The sequence below is a fragment of the Haemaphysalis longicornis genome, unplaced genomic scaffold (genome assembly GCF_048455015.1).
Source record: "Haemaphysalis longicornis isolate Haplotype H1 unplaced genomic scaffold, Haemaphysalis longicornis Haplotype H1 scaffold_13, whole genome shotgun sequence".
Taxonomy (NCBI): domain Eukaryota; kingdom Metazoa; phylum Arthropoda; class Arachnida; order Ixodida; family Ixodidae; genus Haemaphysalis; species Haemaphysalis longicornis.
In genome coordinates, this window is record NW_027526233.1 from 15,003,759 (window position 1) to 15,030,685 (window position 26,927).

The 26,927-nt window shown below is 48.8% G+C and overlaps 1 protein-coding gene across 1 annotated transcript; it reads right to left on the reverse strand.

The window, feature by feature from the left end:
• Positions 1–22,431: 22,431 nt before the first annotated feature.
• LOC144163710 (uncharacterized) lies at positions 22,432–26,206 on the reverse strand. The gene is made up of 3 exons (XM_077694462.1): positions 26,173–26,206; positions 25,824–26,055; positions 22,432–22,767 (listed from the first exon to the last, which is right to left on the reverse strand). The coding sequence occupies exons 1-3, from the start codon at positions 26,204–26,206 to the stop codon at positions 22,602–22,604; spliced, it is 432 nt and encodes a 143-aa protein (XP_077550588.1). The 3' UTR covers positions 22,432–22,601.
• Positions 26,207–26,927: the final 721 nt, after the last annotated feature.

Genomic DNA, 26,927 nt, shown 5'->3' on the forward strand with positions numbered 1-26,927 from the left:
TAATCTCCGATTTTGTTTCCTTCCCGGCACCGCAAGCAGCGCTTCTCTGGCAAAAGGAGGTGCGGAAGCAAAGGTGAGGGGCACAGCTTGAACGGACAGGGCCATCGCGCTGGTCACGCATGCTCACATTCTACCGCTCTCAAACCAGGCACTATCACTAGATTCTCCCGTGCCGTCTGTCGAGCGTTATAGACAAGCGTTTTGCCGACTGTACGGACGCCAAAAGTGTTAACAAGAAAGAACGAGTCGTCAGGCACGAGGCACAGAGTGGCAGCTTACTATAGGTGGTATTCATTGAAAAGTTTAGCTGTCAATTGCTTCGCTTGACAACACTGAAATGGCCACGGACATGGCCGAAGCGCCGCGGAGATGGCGCGGCTTGTGCCACTGGGGCCGCATGCCAAAGAAAAAAATAACACCGGGGTGCGTCTTCTGCTCCGTTCCAACCCGATTCTCAACGGTGGTGTCAACGGAGTTGTGATTAATCGCACTCACATTGGAGTCGAAGCATTACTTTGCGTTCGGCGGGCTAGAGCTTGGAACGTCCAACCCATATCATGCGCTTAGCACGTATAAGTACCGCCATCCCGCGGAGCCCGACGTAACCAGTGACGGCGCATTCACATGGCTGCCTGCATGCGTGCCGGGCTATTGAATACCGGCTATAGCGCCCGGGGCAGGTTGCGCGCATGCGCTGAGGCTGCCGAGTGCACAGTAAGCATAGGGAGCACCGATTATCAGTGGCTGAAGATGCCCCGGTGGCTATCGTGATCTGCCGCGCTGTGCATAGGCTGGCACCCGCTTCTTCGTTATTGTTAACACCTGTGACGACTGTACCTACACCATACCAACTGTGCTTAGCACTGTAACTGCCTCAGTGGTCAAGTTACCTTGTTTTAGCAGCGGCAATGTTTACCTGCCACTTCTTTTGTTGACCAGTAGTATTGGTTTTTATATGTTTATGTATTTCAAACTTACCGCTTTAAATGATAATGAAGTTTTAACATAACTACACACGAGCAAATACATCCCCGTCTGGTTCTGAGCGCACTCGTAACAGGCCGTGGTAGGAACTATATTATTTTTTGTGTGGCGGAATGGAGCCTCCTTCTTTGTATTGGCTGTTAACTGATGCATTGCCGCTTGCTGAAGCCGCTGTTTTGTGCTATAAGTGATTCCATCCTTGAAGCGGAAAAGTTGGAATCTGTGTTGACGCTGAGGAGGTAAACCCTCTGTACGGGGATGCCTTGTCCGTTCGATTATCCGGTGTGTGCCATGCGCAAGCGGATGTCCAGTCTTGCGTTTCCGCTCAATCTTGAAGGAAAGCGTGACACGCAGACACCGAGAAAACGAATGCGTAGGAGCGCCGCGTCGCAAAGGCTGGACAAACACTCAGTTATCTGTAGTCTCCACAAAGCGGAGCTGCCAAGACGGACACTGTCCTGGACGGGAGCCCACCCGAAGGCAAGCACGATCTATAGGGGAAGGGCGGAAGAGAGCAAGTGGAAGGTACCTGTATCGGCACTTCCCGCTGATGCCACAGGCAGCGTCATTTATGTGGCGTTGGTTACGCTGATAGATGTTTACCAGAACTCAGAGATCTAGCTGTTTCAATTTGTCCTTGCCTACTGTATCCTCCACATTTTTTAGATGCGAAGCAGCTTATGGTCGAGCCTGTTCCCTCCGCCGTTGTGTGGGCGCCATTGTGCGGCGTCCACACCCCTACTGCGCATGCCTAGCCAGGCACCGCTGATGATGATTGTGGCAGGATGCCCCAAGGGATTGGCCAACCAAAGAATCCATCACGAGACAGCTTCGTGTTCAACCACCATCGTCATCTTCCCGTAGGGGAACCCTGAGCAGTATGCGAGGCATTCCTCCTCTCCTCTCTGGGATTGTGTAACGAATGGCACCACCTGCGGCTCCGCGCGCGATAATGCGAAGCAGCTTAGGGTTAGAGACACGACGGTAGCCGCTGCATACTCCGCTGGGGCGCCACTGTAGCTCCGCGGTATAAATGACGCGCGCGCGCGCTCCGATCCCCTCATTCTCCTCCCGCAACGCCACGATCGAATTGAAAACTAATCGGAACTTGAGTCGACCCCATGGCTGCTTCGCATACTACTCAGGGTTTCCCTACGGGAAGATGGTGAAATTTTTTAGCTTTAATCTCTTTTGATGTCCGTCCTCTCCAAATAAAACACCGCATCTGCCATTTCACGCTATGTATTGAGGACAACTCTATTGGGCACGATGAACCGCTCTCATCTCAATGCAGGTATATCTTCATTAATGCCTGGCCAATTATCAACACGCCACCTCACCTATGGGTCGCAATATCGTGTTTTCTAGAACAGAAAAGTTCTAAGTGCTATCACGATTAGAAAACCGCTCGCGAAGGTCGAATGTCTTGTTTTTCGGCATCGCTGATACTGAGCACTCAGAATCCTGAGAATCGTCGGAAACACGTGTTCGCGAGTTTTGCTCGAATAAACTTGGTGTGACAGCGACTTCAATTGCCAGGGCTCACAGATTGGAGCGGTTCTCGCCTGAGAAAACGCGCCCAATCATAGCCAAGTTTTAGAATGATAAAGAGGTCGAAACTGTTCTTGGTAACGGGGTAAAACTGTCCGGGAAAAACGTCGCAAGCTACTTCAGTTTTCGTGAGCGATAAAAAAAGGGAGACCGCGTGCGCCTCGTGTTCAACAAGCTAATTGCGAATAACACTGTTTATGTATAGGATGCAGCGGCAACTCGTGCAATATGCTTATCTCAACCTGTCGCTCCAGAGGCGAATGCTTCGCCCGTGCCAGAGGTTGTGCCATGATACATCAGCTCTGCTTGTTCCGGTCGGCAAAACACGTACTGCTTCACAGCGGCGAAGCAGACTAGCTCAGTTAACAGTCCTTCGTTCCTCTACACTAATATCAGGGGCGTAATTCCCAAAAATATTGCCCTCTCATCGCTTGCTGACTCTTGTTCCTAGTCATTACTTATTTTAACAGAAACTTGGATTCGTGATACTGTTTCTGACGTCAATATTTTTATCTCTAGTACAAAATTTAACATTTTTCGTTGCGACAAAACACACCGCAAAGGTGGTGGTTTACTGATAGCCAGAAAACAAGAATTTATCTGTGCTCCTTTAATTATAACTTCGTTTTTGGAATGCGTGTAGGTTTTGCTGAAATGTAAAACTACTGACGTAGTAGTGGGTGTCGTTTTTCGGCTGCCTGATATGGATAATGTCTTTTCTTCCGAGTTTAATCGTGTTTTGAGGGACGTGTATACTCAGTGCCCAAAATGCTCACTAATTATCTATGACAATTTTAACTTCTCTAATATCAATTGTTCACCACTATCAGTTACTTCAAGTGACAAGGAAACACATTCACTCCTGCAGACATGCCTTGACCACACCTTAACACAAACAGTCTCCCAGCCCACGCGGCGTGCTCTTGCTACCTCTAACATATTACATCTTATTCTGACAGACGATCCACACATTTTCTCAGACATCACTCATCTTGATGGGCTTTCTGACGGGAGATAGTATTGATACCGCTACTAAAAAAGTTGTCAACAAGAACATAACTTGTTACAACACAGCAAATTTTGATGCAATGAGTTCCGAGTTATTCATTTTCAGCGAACGGTTTCTTGGAACTTACTTAAATCGCACTGTCGAAGAAAACTGGGTTCTTTTGAAAGATGCTTTAACTAGTCTCATCAGCAGATTTGTCCCTACAATAGGCATAAAAACAAACAATTACACTACTTGGTTCAACCGATAGCTTCAATGCCTTAACAATAAAAAGAAAAGTTATTGCAGATTAGATGATAAAGTCCGACTTTCGACATCCTTGATTAAGTATGAAAAATGTGAAAAAATACCAGTCCCTACTGAAATCCACAAGCCGTAACTTTTCTAATCATGACTTGTCATCATTGCTTTTGAATAAGCCCCGAAAATTCTGGCGTGTAATTAATCCAATACACGCCTCCCGATGTCATCCTTAGCGATTCAAATGGTGCAACGATTCGAGAATTTGAGTGTTCACAGCTTTTGAACGATGCCTTTGCATCAGTGTTTACTCGGAAGGATGCCTTTCCGTCCCTTCCTTTAACTTCTAATATATTACCAGGTAGCCCGATGACAGAAATAGTAATTAAAGAACCCGGTATTTACTTGCTATTAAACAAATTAAAAATTTCCTCGGCATCCGTTCATCTGAGATTCAACAACGAACTACTTAAAAGTTGTGGGGGCCAAGCCCCTCATATTGGGGCGAGGAGGCGCTAGCGACGTCCTTCTCCTTGGTGGGGCGAGGGCGATCCTCGCGCGCTTCCCTCCTCTCCCTACGAGGCGACGGGGGATGCGCGCAGGAGACTCCCCGGGGAGACCGCCCTTGGGACGAGCAGCGATCGCACGGTACGTAAATGCCCTCCGGCCACTTTTGGCTGTTTCTTGCATTGGCCGTTGTTTCCCACTTACGTGGGTCACGGCACCCACCGTGTCGATTAGCGCATGCCTCGATTTGCGTCAGTGCGTTTATCTAGGATGCCCGGCGAGTCTCCGCGGGCATATTCCACTCATTGGTGGGTTGCCCCCGCGTCCGCGATGTGACGGCTTGCGCCGTCTAAGGTCAGCGGACGAGCGCCGATGCCGCCCAGTCGTGTCCAGTGGCGTGGCTTGAAATGTGTTGCGGCCACAGAGAGCCCCCTTCCCCTACGTCAGCGAGCGTTGCGGCCGGCCAACGCCGGCGGACGCTAACTGCTGCCCGACTACGGGCTGGGCACACGCTGACGGCTGTATATGCCCCAGGGGCTAGGTGCGTAGTACAGTGTAGTGTTTGTATCGTGGTTATCCGCGTAATAAACCCCTGTACTATGATATGTATCGCTTCCATGTGAAGTGACTGACAACGTACACTCGCGGCGAGAGTCATGGCTCGCTCTCGAACCCGTCGTGGGCAGAGTCTCTCGGCAGGGCAGTTCGGTGCTGCGCGAGAGCAGTGAGAATAACGCGGCGCGTGCATAGTCTCTCGGCAGGGCAGTTCGGGGCTGCGCGAGAGCAGTGAGAATAACGTCGGCGCGTTTATTCTATTATTCTGTTATTCTGTTCCTTAATGCCAAGGTCAAGTATTAAGGATAGGATAGGATAATGCCCACATTTCTGGCGCCCAACGTGGGGCAGCGTTTGATTGCTCATTTGCTGCCATACCGTAGCGAGCTTTGCTTGTGCAATCGGCTGGCCGCGCCAGGCACGCTAGTTGCGTGCAGTGTACGTTTCGGTGAGAGCCCGCATTCGGGCCGCCGGCCGGCTCCTCGTTTTGTGGATGCCGGCGGAGCTCGAGAGCGCGAGGTTTTCCTTGCTTGGAGCATGAGAACATAGGGCTTTTGTGCTGTGTTCGAATGTAAGGTTGATTTTGGACGCAATCCACGCTCGGGTGCTAAAGGAGATGCTTGAATTCGAGTCACCTCATTCCACAACGCAGAGTATTGAAGCTACTGCTTGATCTCGTATCTATAAGGATTAGTGCGACCGGTTCCCTCTGTGGGGATGCCATGTATCGTAGGTATTCACCCCGAAGAGCTAGCCACGGTTTTGGCGGAACGATTCCTTTTACCGAGCAGGTTCTCGGCCGCCTTTGGTAGGCGGCCGTGACGTTGGTAGCGCCGTGACGTTGACTTGCTTTGCAACGGGCGCTGGGGACAGGGACCAGCTTGTATTGCTGGTGGTTCCGGGGATGAGTGTCTCGCTAGGCCGACTGGGGGCTCGTGGTGTAATACATCGCCACCGTTATTGAGTATGAGCGGTTAAAGGCGGAAGTCCCGAATAGTCAGTTAGGCGCATTGTTGCGTTATTGTCTTGGCTCACCTTGGCCATACAGTCTGGTAGGCTCGAAGATCTTGTAAATGATCAGCCGCAGTGTCACTGGAAGGTGTGAAGTGGGACGTTTTTAGTTATTTAATTGGGTTTTCCATTGTTGGGAGACACCTGGCCTGTGATGACCTTAGTCATGTGCCGCCAGCATAATGTGGAAATTGTGCACCTGGATTATTCCTAGAGCACGTCGCAATACCGCGCCCGGCTAATCCGCGGCGTGGCCCGAGCACCTTCGGTATGTCCGACTGTTTTGGGCGGACGCATTGTACCTTTTCTGCCGACATCACCTTTGTGGAGTCGCCTGGTCTGATGACGGTTATAGCCGATTAATGACCCCGCACGCGCACACCAGCCTGTCAACAATCCTCCCGAGGCGATTCCGGGTGAGCCAGTTGACCCTTTCTCCAGCCCGTTATGTAAGTGAAAGAACGCATGTGTCTTATTGTGAATTCTTTGCTGTGTATTTGTTAGTGTTTGCTCTGTGTGTACATGCTTGCATCTTTCCATGGTAGTGCTCGTATGGTTGTGATAAGAATTGTGGATTTCTTTGTCTAGTATCGAGCATCCTGTATAGAGAAGTGTAAAAGAGACTTAGTTTTGGCAGTGTTGAAGAGACGAAAAAAAAAAAAACAGAAGCGCAATGGTTTTCGCCTTCGCCGTGGAGGGGGGAACTCCAGGCGGTTGCTAGGCCCTCTCTGTCCCCTCCTTCGGCTCTTGGAAATTCCGAGGGTGGTTTAGTTTGTATTTTGTTTTGGGCTTCTCCGCGGCAGAGAGAGGCGGGTTAGAGCAGTAACGTTGGGTTAGAGAGGGTGATGGGCCGCTTGCTTGGGCATCTGTACTCCGTTTTCCCTCGGCTCCTGGTTTCTTGTCGCCGCCGACGAGGGAGGGGAGATCGGGAGCGCCGTTTTGCAGGGGTTGGCGGTAGCTTTCGTTGTATCATCTGTTGTTGTGTGTGTGTGTTCATTTTGTGTGTGGAGTGAGTGAGTTACTGCCCATCGGTTCGTTCTCCGCGTCTTCTCGGCCGTTAGGACGATTTTCGCGGGCCTGACGCGCGGGGGACTGCGTATGCTGTTGTTTTGTTGCGTGTTCTCGGCCCAAGCTGTGGGGTGTGTGTACGCGCGCGCGCGCTTTCTTCAGCGTCTGCTGTGAGCGAACTTTCGTTGGAGGCCTCGTCCGTTCGCCGTGGCTAGTCTTGTGCTTCTGCCGCCTTGATGAATGTGACGTGTGTGCGCGTCGGCAAAGGGGGACGAGTGTGCTTCCGGTGGTTGTTTCCGCCCCCGCGTTCCATCCTCGCGTGCAACACCGCAGACTGGCGTGTGTGAGTGCGTGCGTGTGTGTGCCAGCTTCATTCGGCCGAACAGTACACCCCGCTGGTGGTGCGTGTCTGTGGAGAGCGCGCCATGTCTTGTGGTGTGTGCCGGCACCGCGGCCTCTTCGGCTAGCTAGCTGCGACCGGGGACGCCGACCGGGGACGGTGCCCTTCGTCAACAGGGAAGCGGGCGCCTTGAATGGCCGAGCTGACCTTGGGCTGCCTTCGACTCAGCCTAACCCCCCTCCCTTCCTTGCGTGGGGCTGAAGCTCGGGCCGCTCCTCTCTCTGGCTGCTGCCCCGTTCATCGGCGCCGATCTCGACTCCTGGCTACCAGCAGGTGCACGCGCTGTGGTGCCTTCCTGCTGGATCGTCGGCTCACGCGCTGCTTCCTTCCCCTCCACCCCTCTGCGGAGCGACACGGCTCGACGCAACGGTGGAATCGCGCCATTATCTTCGCCCCTCGAGAACTCTGCGATGAGAGACTCCATGGTGAGCCTCCTGGCACCCCAAAGTGACGACAACGAACGCTGGCAGCGGAAGGATCTTTTCGACCCTTTGTGACCCGTACTGCCGAACAATGCGTAGCCCCGTGATGACCACTGCAACCCTTTGCGGACTTAGTGCAATATTTCCACCTCTGCGTATCTTTCTACACCTGAGTATCTAGTGTAATGTAATGAAGTGTACGTAATGTAATGTAATTAAGTGTTCTTAGTGCATTATAATTAACCGTAGGTTGTGTAATATAAGTAACAGCTGTGTTCGTGTAGTATAGTGTACGTAGTGCAACCTTAGTTGACCTCCTCTGTATAGCGTAACATTAGTTCCCTCACCAAGTGAGTAGAGTATTGTTTATAGTTAAAGTTAAAGATGCTTTAACTAGTTAAAGATGCTTTAACTAGTCTCATCAGCAGATTTGTCCCTACAATAGGCATAAAAACAAACAATTACACTACTTGGTTCAACCGATAGCTTCAATGCCTTAACAATAAAAAGAAAAGTTATTACAGATTAGATGATAAAGTCCGACTTTCGACATCCTTGATTAAGTATGAAAAATGTGAAAAAATACCAGTCCCTACTGAAATCCACAAGCCGTAACTTTTCTAATCATGACTTGTCATCATTGCTTTTGAATAAGCCCCGAAAATTCTGGCGTGTAATTAATCCAATACACGCCTCCCGATGTCATCCTTAGCGATTAAAATGGTGCAACGATTCGAGAATTTGAGTGTTCACAGCTCTTGAACGATGCCTTTGCATCAGTGTTTACTCGGAAGGATGCCTTTCCGTCCCTTCCTTTAACTTCTAATATATTACCAGGTAGCCCGATGACAGAAATAGTAATTAAACAACCCGGTATTTACTTGCTATTAAACAAATTAAAAATTTCCTCGGCATCCGCTCATCTGAGATTCAACAACGAACTACTTAAAAGTTGTGGGGGCCAAGCCCCTCATATCGGGGCGAGGAGGCGCTAGCGACGTCCTTCTCCTTGGTGGGGCGAGGGCGATCCTCGCGCGCTTCCCTCCTCTCCCTACGAGGCGACGGGGGATGCGCGCAGGAGACTCCCCGGGGAGACCGCCCTTGGGACGAGCAGCGATCGCACGGTACGTAAATGCCCTCCGGCCACTTTTGGCTGTTTCTTGCATTGGCCGTTGTTTCCCACTTACGTGGGTCACGGCACCCACCGTGTCGATTAGCGCATGCCTCGATTTGCGTCAGTGCGTTTATCTAGGATGCCCGGCGAGTCTCCGCGGGCATATTCCACTCATTGGTGGGTTGCCCCCGCGTCCGCGATGTGACGGCTTGCGCCGTCTAAGGTCAGCGGACGAGCGCCGATGCCGCCCAGTCGTGTCCAGTGGCGTGGCTTGAAATGTGTTGCGGCCACAGAGAGCCCCCTTCCCCTACGTCAGCGAGCGTTGCGGCCGGCCAACGCCGGCGGACGCTAACTGCTGCCCGACTACGGGCTGGGCACACGCTGACGGCTGTATATGCCCCAGGGGCTATGTGCGTAGTACAGTGTAGTGTTTGTATCGTGGTTATCCGCGTAATAAACCCCTGTACTATGATATGTATCGCTTCCATGTGAAGTGACTGACAACGTACACTCGCGGCGAGAGTCATGGCTCGCTCTCGAACCCGTCGTGGGCAGAGTCTCTCGGCAGGGCAGTTCGGTGCTGCGCGAGAACAGTGAGAATAACGCGGCGCGTGCATAGTCTCTCGGCAGGGCAGTTCGGGGCTGCGCGAGAGCAGTGAGAATAACGTCGGCGCGTTTATTCTATTATTCTGTTAATCTGTTCCTTAATGCCAAGGTCGAGTATTAAGGATAGGATAGGATAATGCCCACAAAGTATATCATGCAGCCTGTCTCTATTTTAACAGCGCTTTTTTCACAGTCATTATCTCATGGTTCAATTCCTAATGACTGGCGCATTGCTAAAGTAGTCCCATTTTTGAAATCAGGCGATGCACGTCACCGTTAAATTGCCGGCCCATTTCAATGACTATTACGATCTGCAAACAATTAGAACATATCATACATTCCCAAATCATCCCGTACCTTGAAGAACATAGCATTATTTACAAATATCAGCATGATTCTCGCAAGGATTACTCATGTGACATACAGCTCGCCGGTTTTACTCATGGCTTACACTCATCTCTTGACGCCAGTAATCAGGTTGACGCATTTTTTGGATTCTTCTAAAGCTTTTGATCGCGTTCCTCACCACCGACTTCTACTCAAACTAAGACGTCTTAATATTCCACCAACGTCCTTGCATGGATAACAGATTTTCCATCCTCCCGAACTCAGTTTACATCCGTTAACAGCACAAATTGGGCTTTTGTACAGGTGACGTCTGGGGTGCCCCAGGGCAGTGTGCTTGGCCCTTTGCTTTTTCTTGTTTATATTAATGACTTACGTAACGGTCTAACATTTAGAGTAAGGCTGTTTGCCGATGATTGCGTAGTATATCGTAACATGTCAAATGACGCTGACCTCCAGGCTCTTCAGACTGACCTTGACACAATAAACGTGTGGTGTTCTGATTGAATAATACCCTTAACCTTTCTAAAACAAAGTGCATGTCATTCACCCGTTCCTCTTCTATAATTTCAACTACATATTTGCTAAACAACACTACACTGGAACTAGTTCCGACTTACAAGTATCTTGGAGTGTAATTTACATCAAACTTAACATGGCATAACCATATAAATCAGACGCTCGCTTCGGGCAATCGTACACTGGGCGTAATAAAACATAACCTAAAGCAGGCACCATAACACATTAGAAAACTAGCATACCTCACTCTTATCCGCCCTAAAATAGAATATGCATCTGACATTTGGGATCCAAGTCAAGAATACATAATACGCGACATTGAATCCCTGCAAAACCGTGCTGTTCGTTTTATTTTTTCTGATTATTGACCATGCGCAAGCGTCACTGCCCTAGAGAACTGAGCCGAGTTGGTTTCATTATGGCTTCGCCGCCAACATGCTCGCTTAACACTTTTTCATAAATTGTATCATCATGAGCGCCTTCACGACGACTTCTTTCACTCACCCGCAGTTACATTTGCACGGCGCGATCATTCTTGCAAAGTTAAGCGTATCAGTTGCCATTCATTTGCGTACGCGCAGTCATTCATTCCTTGCACAATAGTAGAATGGAATCACCTACCACACCACAGCGCCACTGAAGCTAAAATAACAAAATTTCACGAATGAAGCTACCTAATCGTGTTTTTTGCTTGCTTTGATATGCTTTTCCTGTTTTTGTATTTATGTGATTTTATTTATTTATGTATTTATTTATTTATTTATTTTTTTTTTATTTATTCCCAAGGCACATGGGCGTTACATAGTGGGGGGTCAAACACTCTACAGGCAATGCAGCAGGAGTTTGGTTACACATAAGAAACATATTTACATATTTGAAATATACACATCAACTAGTAATATAAACAATAACAGGAAAGGAAAAATCAGAAGGTTGATAAAACCTTTGCCATACTCGGGAACAACACAGCAGGATTTACACAAGACCGCGGAATTCACGCAAAAACAGTATGAGAAAGAAAGAAAATTCAGGTAATCTGGCCTGCAAAATTGACTGCATTAATTATGGAAGCAATGCAGGTGGGGAGGTGGTTCCAGTCAGAACGGGTTTAGGAATGAATGAGTTGAAATAATAGTTTGTCCGGCTGCTGGGTACGCCAACCTTGAACTGATGGTCGTTTCTTGTCGAATGATAAGTGGGAGGAAAAAGCATCGAATCTTTAAGCGTTAAATTCGCGTGATATATTTGATGAAAAAGTCGTGGTATTTTCCTGCGAACAGACAGATCAACTAGGTTAAGGGTAGATTTCGTGGAGGTGACGCTACAGACAGACAGACACACAATAAACTTTATTGAAGGACCTGAGGAGCACTGACGCCGTTCAGGGCGGCGGCGCTGCGGGCCGCTCCCACGTGAGGACGGGGAGGCAGCCTCACCGCCGCCTTTCTCCAAGTCGGAACGCCACTCTTCCTCGGGTATGCGTTGAGGGCCCCGAAGTGAGGGACACCGCCAGAGCATATCATCTAAATTGCTACGTTCGCCACAATCCGGGCAGTCTGGTTCAGAAGTTTCCGTGTAGAAGCTGAGAGTGTATAGACTAGAATAAGACCTGGTCTGCAACATTCTGAGCGTGGCTGCCTGCGTCCTGAAGAGTTTCTCGTGCGGAAGAGGAAACCTTCGCCCGTCCAGCTTATAGTGCTGAATGATCTCGTTGAACGTGAATAAAGTGTCTCTGAAGACCTACCAACCAATCCCCGAGGAATCGCCTCCGTCCGACCCGGCGCGGTGGGTTATCTCGCGCGCGCGGGTGTGGGCTACCTCATTGAGGTTAGTTAAACAGGCCAAGTGCTACCCTAGGTGAGCGGGAAACCAGTTGATAGTGTGTGAGAAAATGACCTTATTTCCTAGGATGCGCCTCGGCCGAAACGGAACCTGATGCAAAGGCCCTAACGGCTGTGCGGGAATCGGTGTAAATTCGATGCCGGCTGTCGTCAAGTCACCGCAGCCTGCTCGGCTCTAGCCGGGGTGGTGTTCCTGAAAGACGCAGAATTGAGAACTGTGCATGATCTACCATAACTGCCGAGAAGTTTGCCGATCGGCCGTACTGCGCGGCGTCCACAAAGCACACGGAGTGCGGGTCGTCGCGAACTTGATTTAGAAGGGCCTCGCCTCTGGCCCTTCGCCTGCCTGCATTGTGCTGCCGTGCACGTTGCGGGGAAACGGGGAGATAGTTATTGCAGCTCTCTGCTCCTTAGTAAGGCCAACCTTGCGCTCCTCCTCTTGGGATGGATTACAGCCTGGAACCGCCAGAATGTCCCTGCCAGCGGGTGAAGACGACAACCTGGCAGTCTGAGCCGTGTGCTGCGCTTCAATAATTTCCTCTAAAGTATTGTGCACCCCGAGCTGCATGAACCTCTCTGTGCTGGCATTCGTCGGGATACCCAGCAAGCGCTTGATGCATTTACGAATTAGTAAATTGAGCTTAGCCTTTTCGTGATTCTGCCAGCAGTGCATGGCCGCCACGTACGTGATGTGGCTCATCAAGAATGCATGGAAGAGCCTCAAGAGATTGTCCTCCTTGATACCTCCCGGACTGTTCGAGACTCGAGTAATTAACCGTATCATGCTATCAGTCTTAGCAGTGATTTTGGCGATGGTGTGCCTGTTACAACCGTTCGACTCGATGAGCATACCGAGAACCCGGATAACCTCAACTCTGGGAATAGGGTGACCGTCGCTCGTGCGGAGCGCCAGGTTCACCTCTGACAGTGGGACCCAGCCCTTGGGATTAACCCCTCTCCTACTAGGAATGTACAATAGGAGCTCCGACTTGCTCGAGGAGAGGCGAAGCCACGTCCCAGCAAAGAAAGCCTCTGTGCGATCTAACGCTTCCTGAAGTGCTTTCTCTACCCTACCCTCGCAGCCTCCGACGCACCATACGGTAATGTCGTCAGCGTAGAGTGTGTGGTTGATGCCCTTGACCTCCGAGAGTCTCTGAGACAATTTACACATGGCAATGTTAAACAGGAGCGGGGATACCACCGAACCCTGTGGCGTCCCCATCGTGGCCAGCTTAATGGGCTCTGACCTGAGATCCCCAATCTTTAGCGTGGCATTTCTATGTGTAAGGAACGAGCTGATAAACGCGTGAAAGTTCTGGCCAAGGCCCAGCTCCGAGATGGAATCGAGCATGTAGGCGTGCGAGACGGTATCGAAGGCTTTCTCTAGATCTAAGCCTAGGATGGCTCTAACGTCCCTCGTGACCCTATCGATGATCTGATACTTGATCAGCTTCATGGTGCCCTGAGTCGAAAGGGACGGTAGAAAGCCGATCATGTTACACGGAAAGAGACCGCGGTCTTCGATGTGCTTGGAGATGTGGTTATTAATATGAAGCGTGCGGAACGATTTTGGATGGCTTCGATATTGTCACGATGCCAAAGACGACGCAGTGGTATTGAAGGAAAAAAAATTGCGCCCACCTCCCCGCGAGGGGAACCCTGTGTAGATGCGACGCATCGTGGGGTTCACTTGGCTTTCCCGTAGGATTAATTCTGAAATCGCGTGAAACGTGTCGGGAACGCGTGTGATTATTATGTTTTATGATTATTATTATGTTTTATTGGCCAATCTTGGTCAATCTTTCTAAGTGGTATGCTTGGGGCTTCGCTGTCGCAACGACCTTTACTCCATCATTGTTTCTGTAAGTGGGAGCTTCTTTCCTTTTATTGCAAGTGTTAATCATTGCCCCATCATGCGTTGTATCAGTAGCTTCTTGACGTAGTTTGAATGAGTCAAGGATATAAGGCGCGTTCGTATACGTATTTGATTCTGTCTCGGTTTTGTGGCGCAGTGGGAAGAGCACCATGTACCTCGCGTTCCGCCCACAGGGTCGTGGGATCGAAACCGGGCGCCGCTAACCGGGCATCGGAGAGGAGAGGGGGTGAGCGGCGGAGAGCGCAGCTCGCGCGGCGAGGAGAATGGGGGAGGGGCGGACGACAACAACGCCGACGCTGCATGGACAAGGCGAGTGAATGAGATGCAGTCGCATCTAAAAGTTTATTGGAGCGAACTTGTGCTCCCCTAACAACTCAAAGAATACACAGGCGGCGAAGCAGCAGTCAGCAAAGTGACGTATACGCAAGCGAGCGTCGGGATCGAATGCCGCGGCGTCTGCTCTGCAGGCTTTTATCTTTCGGCGGAAGTGTTTCTGGAACCATCGATTCACATCCAGAACATTGTAGATCACAGAAGATTATTCTGGGCTAGCGACGTTAGGGCGAAACAGTCTGCTTATCTGAATGTGATAGCCCGTGCGGCATAAAAATACAGAATGGAAGCCGCGGTTTGCGTGGAACGCAGGTAACACAGCCTGGCGTAGCCCGGCAGTAAAAACAAACAATAAATAAACAAACCCATACGTGCTTCGCGGCAATATCATGAAGTAGCGAGTTGATATGCGGGTCTATTGACGCAAGGGCGAAATTTGGCCGTAAAAAACCGAGCATGCGGTTAGAGTCACTTGTGATGTGTTCGATGTGCGTTTGCCAAGAAAGGTTATCCGAGATGTACACTCCAAAATATTTTTAGCATGACACTTTGGTTAGAGGGTTATTTTGTAGTTATGTGTTTGAGAAAATGTGATTGCTTGCGTTTTTCTATATATATATATATATATATATATATATATATAACTGGCATGCTGGCGATGGGGCCGAAGGCGTGGTGAACACAAAGTAAGAAACCTCGGTAACAGCAACAGCGGAGGGTTTATTTCGACGTTTCGACTTCGAGACAAGGCTTCTACAGGAATGATGGCTTCGGTCGTTGCGGAAGAGAGCATATATGTCGAAAGTGGAAAGCGGGTTTACGAATGGCCAACGATACCACACACAAACATACGTGAACAACACAAACACGAAGCGGGAATCTTCCTTATTGGAAGAATGAACAAAAAATGATCAACGAAGAAAGATACGCCAAGATAGTCGGAGGGGAAAAAAAAAAACAGAAGGCAGAAAGGGAGATGAAAGAGCACTGAACAGGAATTCGAGTGGTGGCGGAAACGCGAAAAGCTCAACAGCGTCCGAAAGTGGGGTTGTAAAACAAAGGAGAGAAGGCAATATATCTTCCGCCGCTAGACGTCACCATGCTAACGCCCAGACGCTCCGAGGGATCGCGTTTCCATTGATTGAAAGCGAGTGTCCCGCCATATTGACATTGATATTGACATTGTTTTTTATTAAGTAGCTCGGTACAGTTTTTACAAAAACAGGGTTTTACAGAAGGAGGTCCCATGGAAAAAATCCGACAGGGGGACCTCCCGTTTCATAATGCAAACAAAAATATCTTTGGGGAGGCGGTATACACAGCGATAAAAATAGAAGCCAAAGGAACAAATTCATACAAATATGTTCGGAAAGTGCGAACAAGGCATTTTACAGCCCGTTTATGGGCCCGTTCCCGGAGCTGAGACAATTAAAGGACGTTTTGTAGTCGTGCAGAAGGAAACGGTCCGCCACCATTCCACCGTTCCCTCGCCGGACGGACGCCTTCCGAGAACGGGGCGCTAGGCCGAGTTTTCAGGTCTTTGTTAAGAGCTGCCACTTTGCAGTTCAGCGACAACCCGTGCGTCGTCGGTGTCTCCCCTCCGCTGAGTGGGGGATGGGGGGGGGGGGGGGGGGAAACAGCCAAACCAGGACGCAAGCTGCTCAACGGGATGGGGGGGGGGGGGAACGGAGAAAATAAACCCCGATGATTCGGTAGCCGGGCTTAGAAGACGACTGTAGGTGTAAGGGAGGGAAAAATAGATTTGCAAGCAGTCAAAAATGTAACCAGTCCGCGGGGGCGAATAGTGATAAAAGCGCCAAAGATATGTGCGCTCGAGTAATAACGCAGACCCCAGAATGGTATTGCTTATCTTCCGGGTTATGCGCCATATGCAAACGTGTAAATCCCCCAACCAATTTTCGAACACATGTTTTGGGGAGAAGGTAAACAGAAGTTATTGCGGAAACAGCACCGACACTAAGCAACATTACTTAATTGTAAGATTGTGACGGAGATTTAGAAAAGGTTTCCAAAGTTATAACACAATATTAAAAAAGAGAGAATTAAGAAAAAAAAAAGGATAGGAGTGAACACGAAGAGCGGAAAATGAGAGAAGGAATAAAAATGAAAACAAAAACGGAAAGACATCAGCAATGTGGGAAAAATCCACTGAACAAACGCTCACGTGCATGTGATTTCGAGAGTCCGGCTCCGGCTACACCCACAGCGCCACTGATACGGTTAGGTAGATGACAATGTTTTAATCGCTTTAAGTGTGCCTGGGTCCTCATTTATACCTTTTTTGATTGTATTGAATCGGTATATCAGGTATGATTCACGTTGTTCTCGTTCGCGGTTTGACCTGAACCCCGTCTCTAAGAGCGTGACGCTTAGTTTATCGAAAGAATGATCTGGAAGGCTGAGGTGTCTGGAGAGGGGCAGGGTCGGGCGCGTTTTGGCGTGCGCTTTGTGATTATTGAACCGGAGCCTGAAAGAGGTCCCTGTTTGCCCTATATATTGAATTCGACACACATTGCATTCAATCAAATAAATCACATTGTAAGTGTCGCACGTCATGTTCCCGCGAATTTTTAAAGAGTACTCTGAGTTGGAGCTTTGAGCAGTGCTTGTCTGTTGCATTGCCTTGCAGACAAGGCACCGCGGTTTCAGGCATGGCCGGCATTCATTATGCGCGGACAATGAATTTGTCCTTGCGTTCACGAGTGTGTCTTTGAGGTTCCGGGATCGTCGGTAGACGACGCCTGGAACGGACGGAAACGCCCGTTTGAGGCATTCACTTTGTTCGAGAATGGTGTAGTGCCGCTTCAAGATGTTTTTTTTACGTTAGGGAAGTTGGTGCTGTACTTTAAGCATAGGTCTGTTCGTTGTAAGTCGCGTTGTGGGGGACGGTTCGCAATTAGGTCCACGCGGTTGAGTGCTCCGGCCTTTTTTATGGCGTCATCAGTTACACGCGCTGGGTACCCCTGCCCCTCCAGCATGGTTTTTAAATTTTTGGCGTTGGTAGTGAAATCTTCCGATTTTGAGCAGATTCGTTTGAAACGGTGGGCCTGGCTATAAGGAATGCTATTCTTACAATGACGTGGGTGATCGCTTTGGTAATGTAGATATTGCTGGCGATCTGTTGGCTTCCGATACAGCTTTGTCGTGAGTTCACCGTCTTCAATTGTCACGGTCACATCCAGGAAGTTTATGCTCTCTTGAGAGTAGGTGTGAGTAAAATTGATGTTCGGGTGTGCAGAATTGTAACAGTCGATGAAGTGGAGGAGCTCATCCTCGTTGTAGGTCCAAATAAAAAAGATATCGTCAATGTACCTTTTGTACAGGAGGGGTTTTAAGTGGGATTCAGACAGGAATGTGGCCTCTAACTTCCCCATAAACAGATTGGCGTAGCTTGGTGCCATCTTGGTTCCCATGGCGGTTCCACTAACTTGCCGAAAGTACTCATTGTTGAATTCAAATGAATTTAGTTCTAAGACGAGGGCCGCTAACCTCGCAACTACATGGCAGTCTGGGGTATCTGGCTGTTTATGGAGCGCATACATGCTGGTTAGTGCGGCTATCCCTTCGTCATTGGGGATGTTAGTGTAAAGGGAAGATACGTCAAGGGTTACTAGGTACGAGTCCTTTGGTACACGAAGATCCGAAATCACTTTGAGGAAATCCGTGGTGTCTTTTATGTACGAGTCCAGGACGCTGGGAATGTGCCTTATTAGTTTGTCCATAAACCCCGATATGGGTTCGGTGATTGTGCCAATGCCGGATATGATTGGGCGCCCTGGGTTGCCAGTTTAATGGATCTTAGGAAGCATGTAAAATCGGCCCGGACGGGGTTGCACTGGTCGCATTAAACTGTGCTCACTGGAGGTTATTTTTCCCCCGTCCAAGAGATCTTTTAATACCGAAGTTACGATTTTGGTGTGCTCAATCGTGGGGTCCTCCGCAAGGCGCTCATAAAAGTTTGAATCATCAAGTTGCCGGTGCCCTTCTCGAATGTAATCCACAGTATTCATGATTACAATCGCTCCTCCTTTATCGGCAGGCTTAATTGCTATGTCAGTTCTAATTTCCAAACCCTTCAAGCACGCTTTTTCAGACTTTGTTAAATTTTGACGTTTACCTTTGTGAATTTCATATTCCCGCATGACATCTTTTTGCACAGCGGCGATGTACAGATTCAGGCAATCGTCACGTTGAGTGCTTGGCGTCCAATCCCTGTTTGGGCGTGTCTGCGCATCTTGAACGTTAGGAGGCTTATCTAAAAAGTATTCTCTTAGTCTTAAATTTCTTGCAAAGTTATCTAGGTCTTGAAGTAATTGGAATTCATTAAAGCAGCCGGTTGTGGGGCAGAAGTTCAGCCCCTTCGAGAGTAGTTTTGTTTCATCAGGTGACAGGGCAGTACTAGATAAGTTTACGATAGCGGTGCCGCGTGGTTCTGGAGTAGGTTGGTTATTCACTATGCAAGAAAGTGGTTGAGGGTCGGGGCTATAGTTGAAAGGCGAAATTTCAGGCAAAGTAGGGTTGGGAACTCTATCTCGTCTTAGTTTGCGAATTTTTGTCTCTATGAGGTCACGGTGTTTAGCTTTTTCGAACTCCGCTAAGGAGTTCGAAAAGCGAGTTCGAGTCTGGTGACAGGGCCCCGTTGGAGCGGATAAGAGCTATGGTTTGGGCAGTTAGCTGTTTCACCTGTTTTTCGCTATGATTGATGGCAATTTTTACAAGTTCGAGAGAAGCACTTGAGAGAACGTTCTGCCATGCTAGTCGGTCGTGATGATCAAGGTTCGTTATGGAAGGCGCGTGAGAGAGCGTGATACCTTTAGGGGTTACTCCAGCTTTTAGGTACACTTGAAGCGTTGATTTATGAAGATCATGTCTAATTCGTTTGTCAGAAAGTTTTCTTATTTTTAGGAATGTGGCGCTGTGAAATGTAGGCACAAATCTCCGTCACAATCTTACAATTAAGTAATGTTGCTTAGTGTCGGTGCTGTTTCAGCAATAACTTCTGTTTACCTTCTCCCCAAAACATGTGTTCGAAAATTGGTTGGGGGATTTACACGTTTGCATATGGCGCATAACCCGGAAGATAAGCAATACCATTCTGGGGTCTGCGTTATTACTCGAGCGCACATATCTTTGGCGCTTTTATCACTATTCGCCCCCGCGGACTGGTTACATTTTTGACTGCTTGCAAATCTATTTTTCCCTCCCTTACACCTACAGTCGTCTTCTAAGCCCGGCTACCGAATCATCGGAGTTTATTTTCTCCGTTCCCCCCCCCCCCATCCCGTTGAGCAGCTTGCGTCCTGGTTTGGCTGTTTCCCCCCCCCCCCCCCCCCCATCCCCCACTCAGCGGAGGGGAGACACCGACGACGCACGGGTTGTCGCTGAACTGCAAAGTGGCAGCTCTTAACAAAGACCTGAAAACTCGGCCTAGCGCCCCGTTCTCGGAAGGCGTCCGTCCGGCGAGGGAACGGTGGAATGGTGGCGGACCGTTTCCTTCTGCACGACTACAAAACGTCCTTTAATTGTCTCAGCTCCGGGAACGGGCCCATAAACGGGCTGTAAAATGCCTTGTTCGCACTTTCCGAACATATTTGTATGAATTTGTTCCTTTGGCTTCTATTTTTATCGCTGTGTATACCGCCTCCCCAAAGATATTTTTGTTTGCATTATGAAACGGGAGGTCCCCCTGTCGGATTTTTTCCATGGGACCTCCTTCTGTAAAACCCTGTTTTTGTAAAAACTGTACCGAGCTACTTAATAAAAAACAATGTCAATATCAATGTCAATATGGCGGGACACTCGCTTTCAATCAATGGAAACGCGATCCCTCGGAGCGTCTGGGCGTTAGCATGGTGACGGCTAGCGGCGGAAGATATATTGCCTTCTCTCCTTTGTTCTACAACCCCACTTTCGGACGCTGTTGAGCTTTTCGCGTTTCCGCCACCACTCGAATTCCTGTTCAGTGCTCCTTCATCTCCCTTTCTGCCTTCTGTTTTTTTTTTCCCTCCGACTATCTTGGCGTCTCTTTCTTCGTTGATCATTTTTTGTTCATTCTTCCAATAAGGAAGATTCCCGCTTCGTGTTTGTGTTGTTCACGTATGTTTGTGTGTGGTATCGTTGGCCATTCGTAAACCCGCTTTCCACTTTCGACATATATGCTCTCTTCCGAAACGACCGAAGCCATCATTCCTGTAGAAGACTTGTCTCGAAGTCGAAACGTCGAAATAAACCCTCCGCTTTTGCTGTTACCGAGGTTTCTTACTTTATATATATATATATATATATATATATATATATATATATATATATATATATATATATATGTATAATTTGATTTTGTCAGCACCCATTCATGTTTTGTTCGTTTGATGTATGCGAATGCCCCCCCCCCCCCCTGTAATACCTGAATAAATAAATAAATAAACAAACAAATAAATAAATAATGTTGCGCAGATGCATAAAGCCGCTAATTGCTTCAGAGGAACTATCCAGTAATAAAAGTGTGGTAAATGTCGTAAATTGCACCTCTGGCGGCGTGTCTGAGCTGTGCATACGTCAACCCGTGAGTCTACCGCGAGCAATAACGCCCGATTGCGATGAGTACACCATTTGGATAACGTTACAGAATGATGCCACTTCACCTAGAAAAAGACACAAAAACGGCACTGCAACTCATTATGCTTACAAATGCAATACTCGGGGACGGTGCCCGTAAAACACCACGTAACCCTCAAACAGTCGCTGACAGCATTAGGACTAACCGATGACGCACACAAGTAACGTGGAACAACCTAGCTCCATTAAACATACGCAATACAAATGCACCTGGTTGGCTAGCCACTTACCTTAAACTATCGCGGTATCGCTTCGTCAAACGAACCGATTGTCGTCAAAGCAATCAAAACAAAAGCAGCCTACATGCGGGCATGACTCCAGCGACTTGTTCCATCAGGAAGTAGGGGGGAGGTCGTGGAGGCGATGGTGCAAAGGCTCACTTCTTTTTCGCATATTTAGCCGAAAAAACGTTTATAGAACTAGACGCGCGCTGTGTAAAATGCGTACAAAATTTACCTTTGAACATAGACGCACAAGTCATAGCCTATCCCATGAAACACAAGTTGTATGGGATATGCTGTCTTGTAAACGTATACTATGAGCAATGTAAAAAAGTTTATTGGAGATTGTTTCCAAGATGTTTTGATGAGAACAGCCCATTTGGTACTCTAGATTAAGACGTCATTAAAACATCTTTAAACGGCTTTTTTTAGACGTTATTTTTGTTCTACAAGAGAAGGTTAGTGCACCTTTAATGCAAGCCTTGCATTACTATTCATTTTTTTAGAATTCGTCCCTTGGGCCCCTACATCGTGCTATACGCGCACCAATGCACATGATATGAGCGTACAGGGTTGAAGGATGGAGGTCAAATAAGTTAGTGTACCTTTTTCAATGTAAAATGGGAACGCGTATCGCTTACGAAAGAAGAAGTGCAGAAACTTGGGGCACATTTGTTTAAATTTACCCTTTATAAAACAGTACATTTGTTGAACCCATCTTTACACGATGCGGTTAGAACCACTCTGAAGAAAAAATAGGATAGTTGGAAAATCTCACCCCCGCCCTCGTTTTCTACGCCATTAACGCGAATAATATTGCCGAGATATTCTACGGAATTTTAAATGGTAAGGCGAAGAAGGAAGACAATTTTACCGTTTATAAGGTTGCCTTCAAAAGGGTGCGACGTCGCTGTTATCCGCCGGTAGCCATTTGTGATTTATTAGTGGTTTTCAGCAAACCGAGTGGCGTCATTGGGCTACCGTGCTAGCTTTTTATATAGGTTTAACACGAGTTTAAAAAAGAGCGTTGAAGGAAAGAGAGAGAGAGAGAGAGAGTAAGCAAGCTTTTATTACCATACTTACACGTGGCCTAGCAAATCGCGGAAGGTTGACGTTTTTCACCCGGCAGGATGAGATCCACGCTGGAGCTTAGAAATATTTGGCCTTACACTCGTTATTGAAGCAAAGTTTGGGACAGTTTTACTGCCACGGCAGTCGTGAGAAACCAATGATTGTTTTCGAGCTTTATTTCCTGTTTTGTCTTCTAAGCAGCAGCTTACACTCTCACGGGCTTTCTGTAGTGCTTGTTGCTTATTCCCACGCATAGTGAGAATAGTGTAGGGAGAGTGGCCCTCGAAGTAGTGTACAGATCACGGAGCAAGAAGGGTGGTTTGGCCTTGAGTGACGCCCGCTGTTTCCCAGTTCACGCCAGCGAGCGGTTAATGGCTGACAGCAGGACCTTCCACGCGGCAGCATTGAACGGGCACTTTCCTGCCCGGTTGAAGGCATCGCAGTCCCCACCGGCTTCACCCAGCTGGCGCGCAGTGCGTAGGCTTCTGCTCAGCAAAACCTCGTCCATGAAGGTCAGGCTGCGCATTTAAAAAAAAAACGTACGTCACTTATTACACTCGAAACTTGTTTCGCGATCGTCGGATAAGCATTTGGCGTGAATGGTTCGATAGCAACAGGTTCAAGTAAGGACAGGACTAGACAACAGGCCTACACAATTGTCAGTTTGTCCTGGTCACGGGCACAGCCAGGGGAGAGGGGAGGGGGCATGTTTCGGTGGCAGAACACCTCCCGAACTTTTTCGAGCACCGGATCCCTCTCTCTCCCTTTCTTTCACCCTTTCTTGCCTATATTACCTACACACCGAATCGATATACTATACTGTAAAAAGCAAAACAGGAACGGTGTCGGTTTATTAAAGCCGAAAAACGGCTGAAATTTTGTTGGATGGCAGGACCTCTTACTCTTTTTTTGTACCGGAGGCGTATAACACCCACAGAAAAATATTTATGGCTATTTGTTAGTACTGATCCAGGTACTAACATTAGTGAGAGCACTACGGAACTGAAACTTTTCAATGCGCTGGAAACCTTTTCGTATTTAAGGTAAAACATTATTTTACATCGGCGTGTTGACTAGGCCTTCCTTTGAAGCGTTACGTTGAATAACTGAGACAGAATTGTTGTGACTGGGTTGAGCGTAAGAGTGGAGAACAGTGGGCGCCCGGGGGTTGACACCTCGTCAACATGCATTAACTAAGCTGTAAATGACGTCAACGGACGACAGCATTCGTTTCCGCCGCCTATGCCATGATGCCGCTTCTTAACGTCGCTGTCCCATTTCTCGCTCCACTTGTGCCCGTCACCCTCTTCTGATTACTACTCATCCTTATCGCCCCCTCCTCTGTCTTCCTCGCCTTCTGCCTCCGCTCCGTCTTCGCCCTCTCTTAACCCCTCTCACTCCCCATTCCTCCTCCTCTTAACTCCCTCACCCATTCTAAATTCTCTATCCCTACTCTTCCCTCGAAATATCTTCTGCTACCCTCCTTCTTACCTCTTCCTTCTCCCATTTCCTTCCCCTTTCCAGATCCCTTCTCCGCTTCACTGACCATTAGCGGGTCACTTGTTGGCAACCGCTGTCAAATGAGAGGCCCACTAAATAGAAAACTCCGGTAACATTACCCGCTCATTCCAGTGACAGACCGACATGACAAATTTTCGCGTCAACATGGCCTTGTAAGAGCGACGACAGTCTTACAGACAGTGATTACCGAGAACCGTTTACTCCGCACTGTCTGGGCGGGCAGTCGAAAGAAACGTAGTATCAGAGAGACTCGTGGTGAGCCGCTGATCTGCGGCCCCTATCGTTTAGGCAGCTGTAGTATTGAACTTGGGGCATGTATGCGTGGGTACGCTGGTTGTAACTGCTTCTAATCTAACTACGTCAGGACATAATACATCTAATTCAGTATGAGAAATATGGAAATAAAGCGCTACAAATGTCTGTAACAACATTAGGAAACACGTCCTCTTCTTTCTGACAATTCTTTTTTTTAATGCAATAGATTGCCCCACGGCATAACAGGAAGGTTTATAGGTTCAACATTGCACCAGTTGCACGCAGAAAGCCAAGAAGAGACCAATTCGAGTTGGTGTAGCGACGGAAATACAACTCAGGCCGTCAGAAAAAGCAAATGTGTCCCCAAAACGCCTAATATCCCGTAGCCGGGAAGAAGCCCGAATAATCAAGCGTGTCCGAAAAAGTAGGCGCCCGAAAAATCGGTCGTCAACTGTAATAATACGGGCAGTCCTACAATCGATGAACCTATAATAACACGAGATAAACTACCGCTCTATCATCATGGCGCCTACGCTTAATGTTATAGCGCCACTATAAGCTTCACTTCCTTTATACTTCATCATCATCATCGTCATCATCATCATCAGCCTGTTTGTGTCCACTGCAGGACGAAAGCCTCTCCCAAATATTTCCAGCCACGCATGTTGAGTGCCAACTTAGTGCATGTTTTCCCCTAAAATTTTGGTAGCTCGTCTCGCCAACGAGCTCTCGGCCGACCCCTAGTGTGTTTGCAGTCTATTGGCAGCGAATCTGTCAAACGGATGGTCCACCTGTTGTCCCTCATACGCATTAAGTGACCAGCCCATCCCCATTTCCTCCGCCTAATTTGAACTAGAATGTCCTCCACCTTGGTCTGTTCCCTCATCCATGCGGCTGTTTGCGTTTCCCTCAACGTGACCCCTAGCATTCAAAGAAGGGCGCTTGTCTTTGTCTACTGCGTCCCTGTTTTTTTTCTGCTCTTAAGAGGAGGAGGAGGAGGAGGAAAAACTTTATTTTGAGCCAGGTGATGTGGGAGTGGCTCCTCAGTCCAGGAGACCATGGGACGACCTTGCTGTCTCAGCCCTGGACACCAGGAGTTGCTGTGCATCCAAGCTGGCGCTGGTCGTCAGGTTCTCCCACAGCTCAGGAAGGGGAAGGGAAGTGGGTAAAGGAGGGAGGGCTGGGTTGTGTGCGCACCCCAAGATCATGTGTATGAGGGTACATGGGTTAGGGCAGAATTTACATGTGGCAGAGTATTGGGTGGGGTACATCCGATGTAGCCAAGTTGGGTGAGGAAAGGTGTTTGTTTGAAGCCTCCGGAGTATTACTTCTTCTGTTTTAGTAAGATGTGGGTGAGGAGGGGGAAAATGTTGTCTTGATGTGCGGTAATGTTGGGTGATGTCTTGAAATGTGAGCAGGGGAACGAGACTTGGTGGTTCCTCAGAGGCCTGGGAGGAGAGTTCGCAGGCTTGTCTATGGGCAAAATTATTGCCCGTTAGTGAGGAGTGTCCCGGGGTCCACACAATGTCGATCTTCCTGTTGGGGGCGTGTTGAGCCAGGAGGTGCTCTTAAGATGAACCCTAGCATTCGGCGTTCCATGACGCGTTGTGCCGATCCAACTTTGGTTTCCAGTCGTTCGGTGAGACCCCAAGTTTGGCGAGACCCCAAGCGCAACCCTTAGCTGGGTCTTTTGCAAAACATTTGTGATGTCTTCGGGAATGTTATCCAAAACCAAGCCGCTCCATGCTTCCGCAGTGCCTTCTGCGATTGATGCTAAGGCCAGTGACGGAGCCGTGACCTGAGCATCGAGTCGAACACTTCGACGGGCCCCGCCTGGCGACGCTGTTTCCCGTGCGCCTGCGCAGAGGAGGCCCCCTCGGAGGAGGCGGAGGAGGACGCGCCCACACGGCCTACGGAGCACATGGCCACCTTGAGGCAGGCGTCCGGGTCCACGTTGTAGCGGCGTAGCACGGCCTCGAAGCGCGCACCCACGCTGTCCTCGTCCGTCTGGTTTCCTCCACCCAGCCAGCCTGCGAGGAGGCAAATGAATGGCACACTGGAACGAAGTGAATGTATATTAAACGAGTCCAGGCAATAAGGCTCATTTAAAGGCCTATCTGACGTGCCTTTCTCCGTCAGCAACGTACGCCTGCCACCAGCTAGAGACGTGAGTGGCGTCATGTTGGGTCTCGAATTTGCCGCGCTAACGAATATCTCTTCCCCATTCCCCTTCCTGCAGAGTAGCATGTCGACGTACGCACGTTGGCAAACCTCTCTGCATTTCCTTTTTTAATAAAGAGCTTCTCTCTCTCCTTCTCTCTGTAAGGACAAAAGGGAGAGGGAGCACACTGGTGTGCTTGCGGAAGTCCGTCTTGCCTCCCTGTTGTCCTTGTTGGTTCGTTGGCCCGGGGAAATAAAAAATATGAAACACCAAATCGACCAATCATCAACGTTCGTCACGTTAGGATGGCATCGCCATCATTGTCCATCACCTGTGTCCACTGCAGGGCGAAGTCCTCTCCCAAAGATCTCCATCCACGTCTATCCAGTGCTCGCTGAATCCACCCTTTCCCTCCAAATGTTTCTCCATCGATTCCTTGGCCGAATCCTACTGCGCTTGCGGTATATTGGCCGCCACTCCATCACACGGATGGTTCCCCAGCTGTGCCTCATGTTCTACGTGTCCCGTTCATTCCCAAAGCTTAACGAATGTTTTCCACACTATATAGTTTGTTCCCTGATCCACGGCGCTGTTTCACTATCCTGAGGTGTGAAACCTATTATAGCTCGTTTGACCGATATAAGTTTCCTTTCAAGTCGCTTAGAAATCGTTCTTGAAGAACGCATTGCGTGCCATCGCCAGGCCCAACTCGAACGCCTGCAGACTTCTGCCCAAGGTCGT

Bases quoted from the DNA above. Each gene is read 5' to 3' on its own strand.
- LOC144163710 (XM_077694462.1), bottom strand. From the start codon at position 26,206: ATGACGCCACTCACGTCTCTAGCTGGTGGCAGGC. The intron at 26,056-26,172 runs GTACGTTGCTGA...GCCTCCTCGCAG, and splicing joins GTCTCTAGCTGGTGGCAGGC to GCTGGCTGGGTGGAGGAAAC. The intron at 22,768-25,823 runs GTCACGGCTCCG...TTAAATGCGCAG, and splicing joins GTGTTCGACTCGATGCTCAG to CCTGACCTTCATGGACGAGG.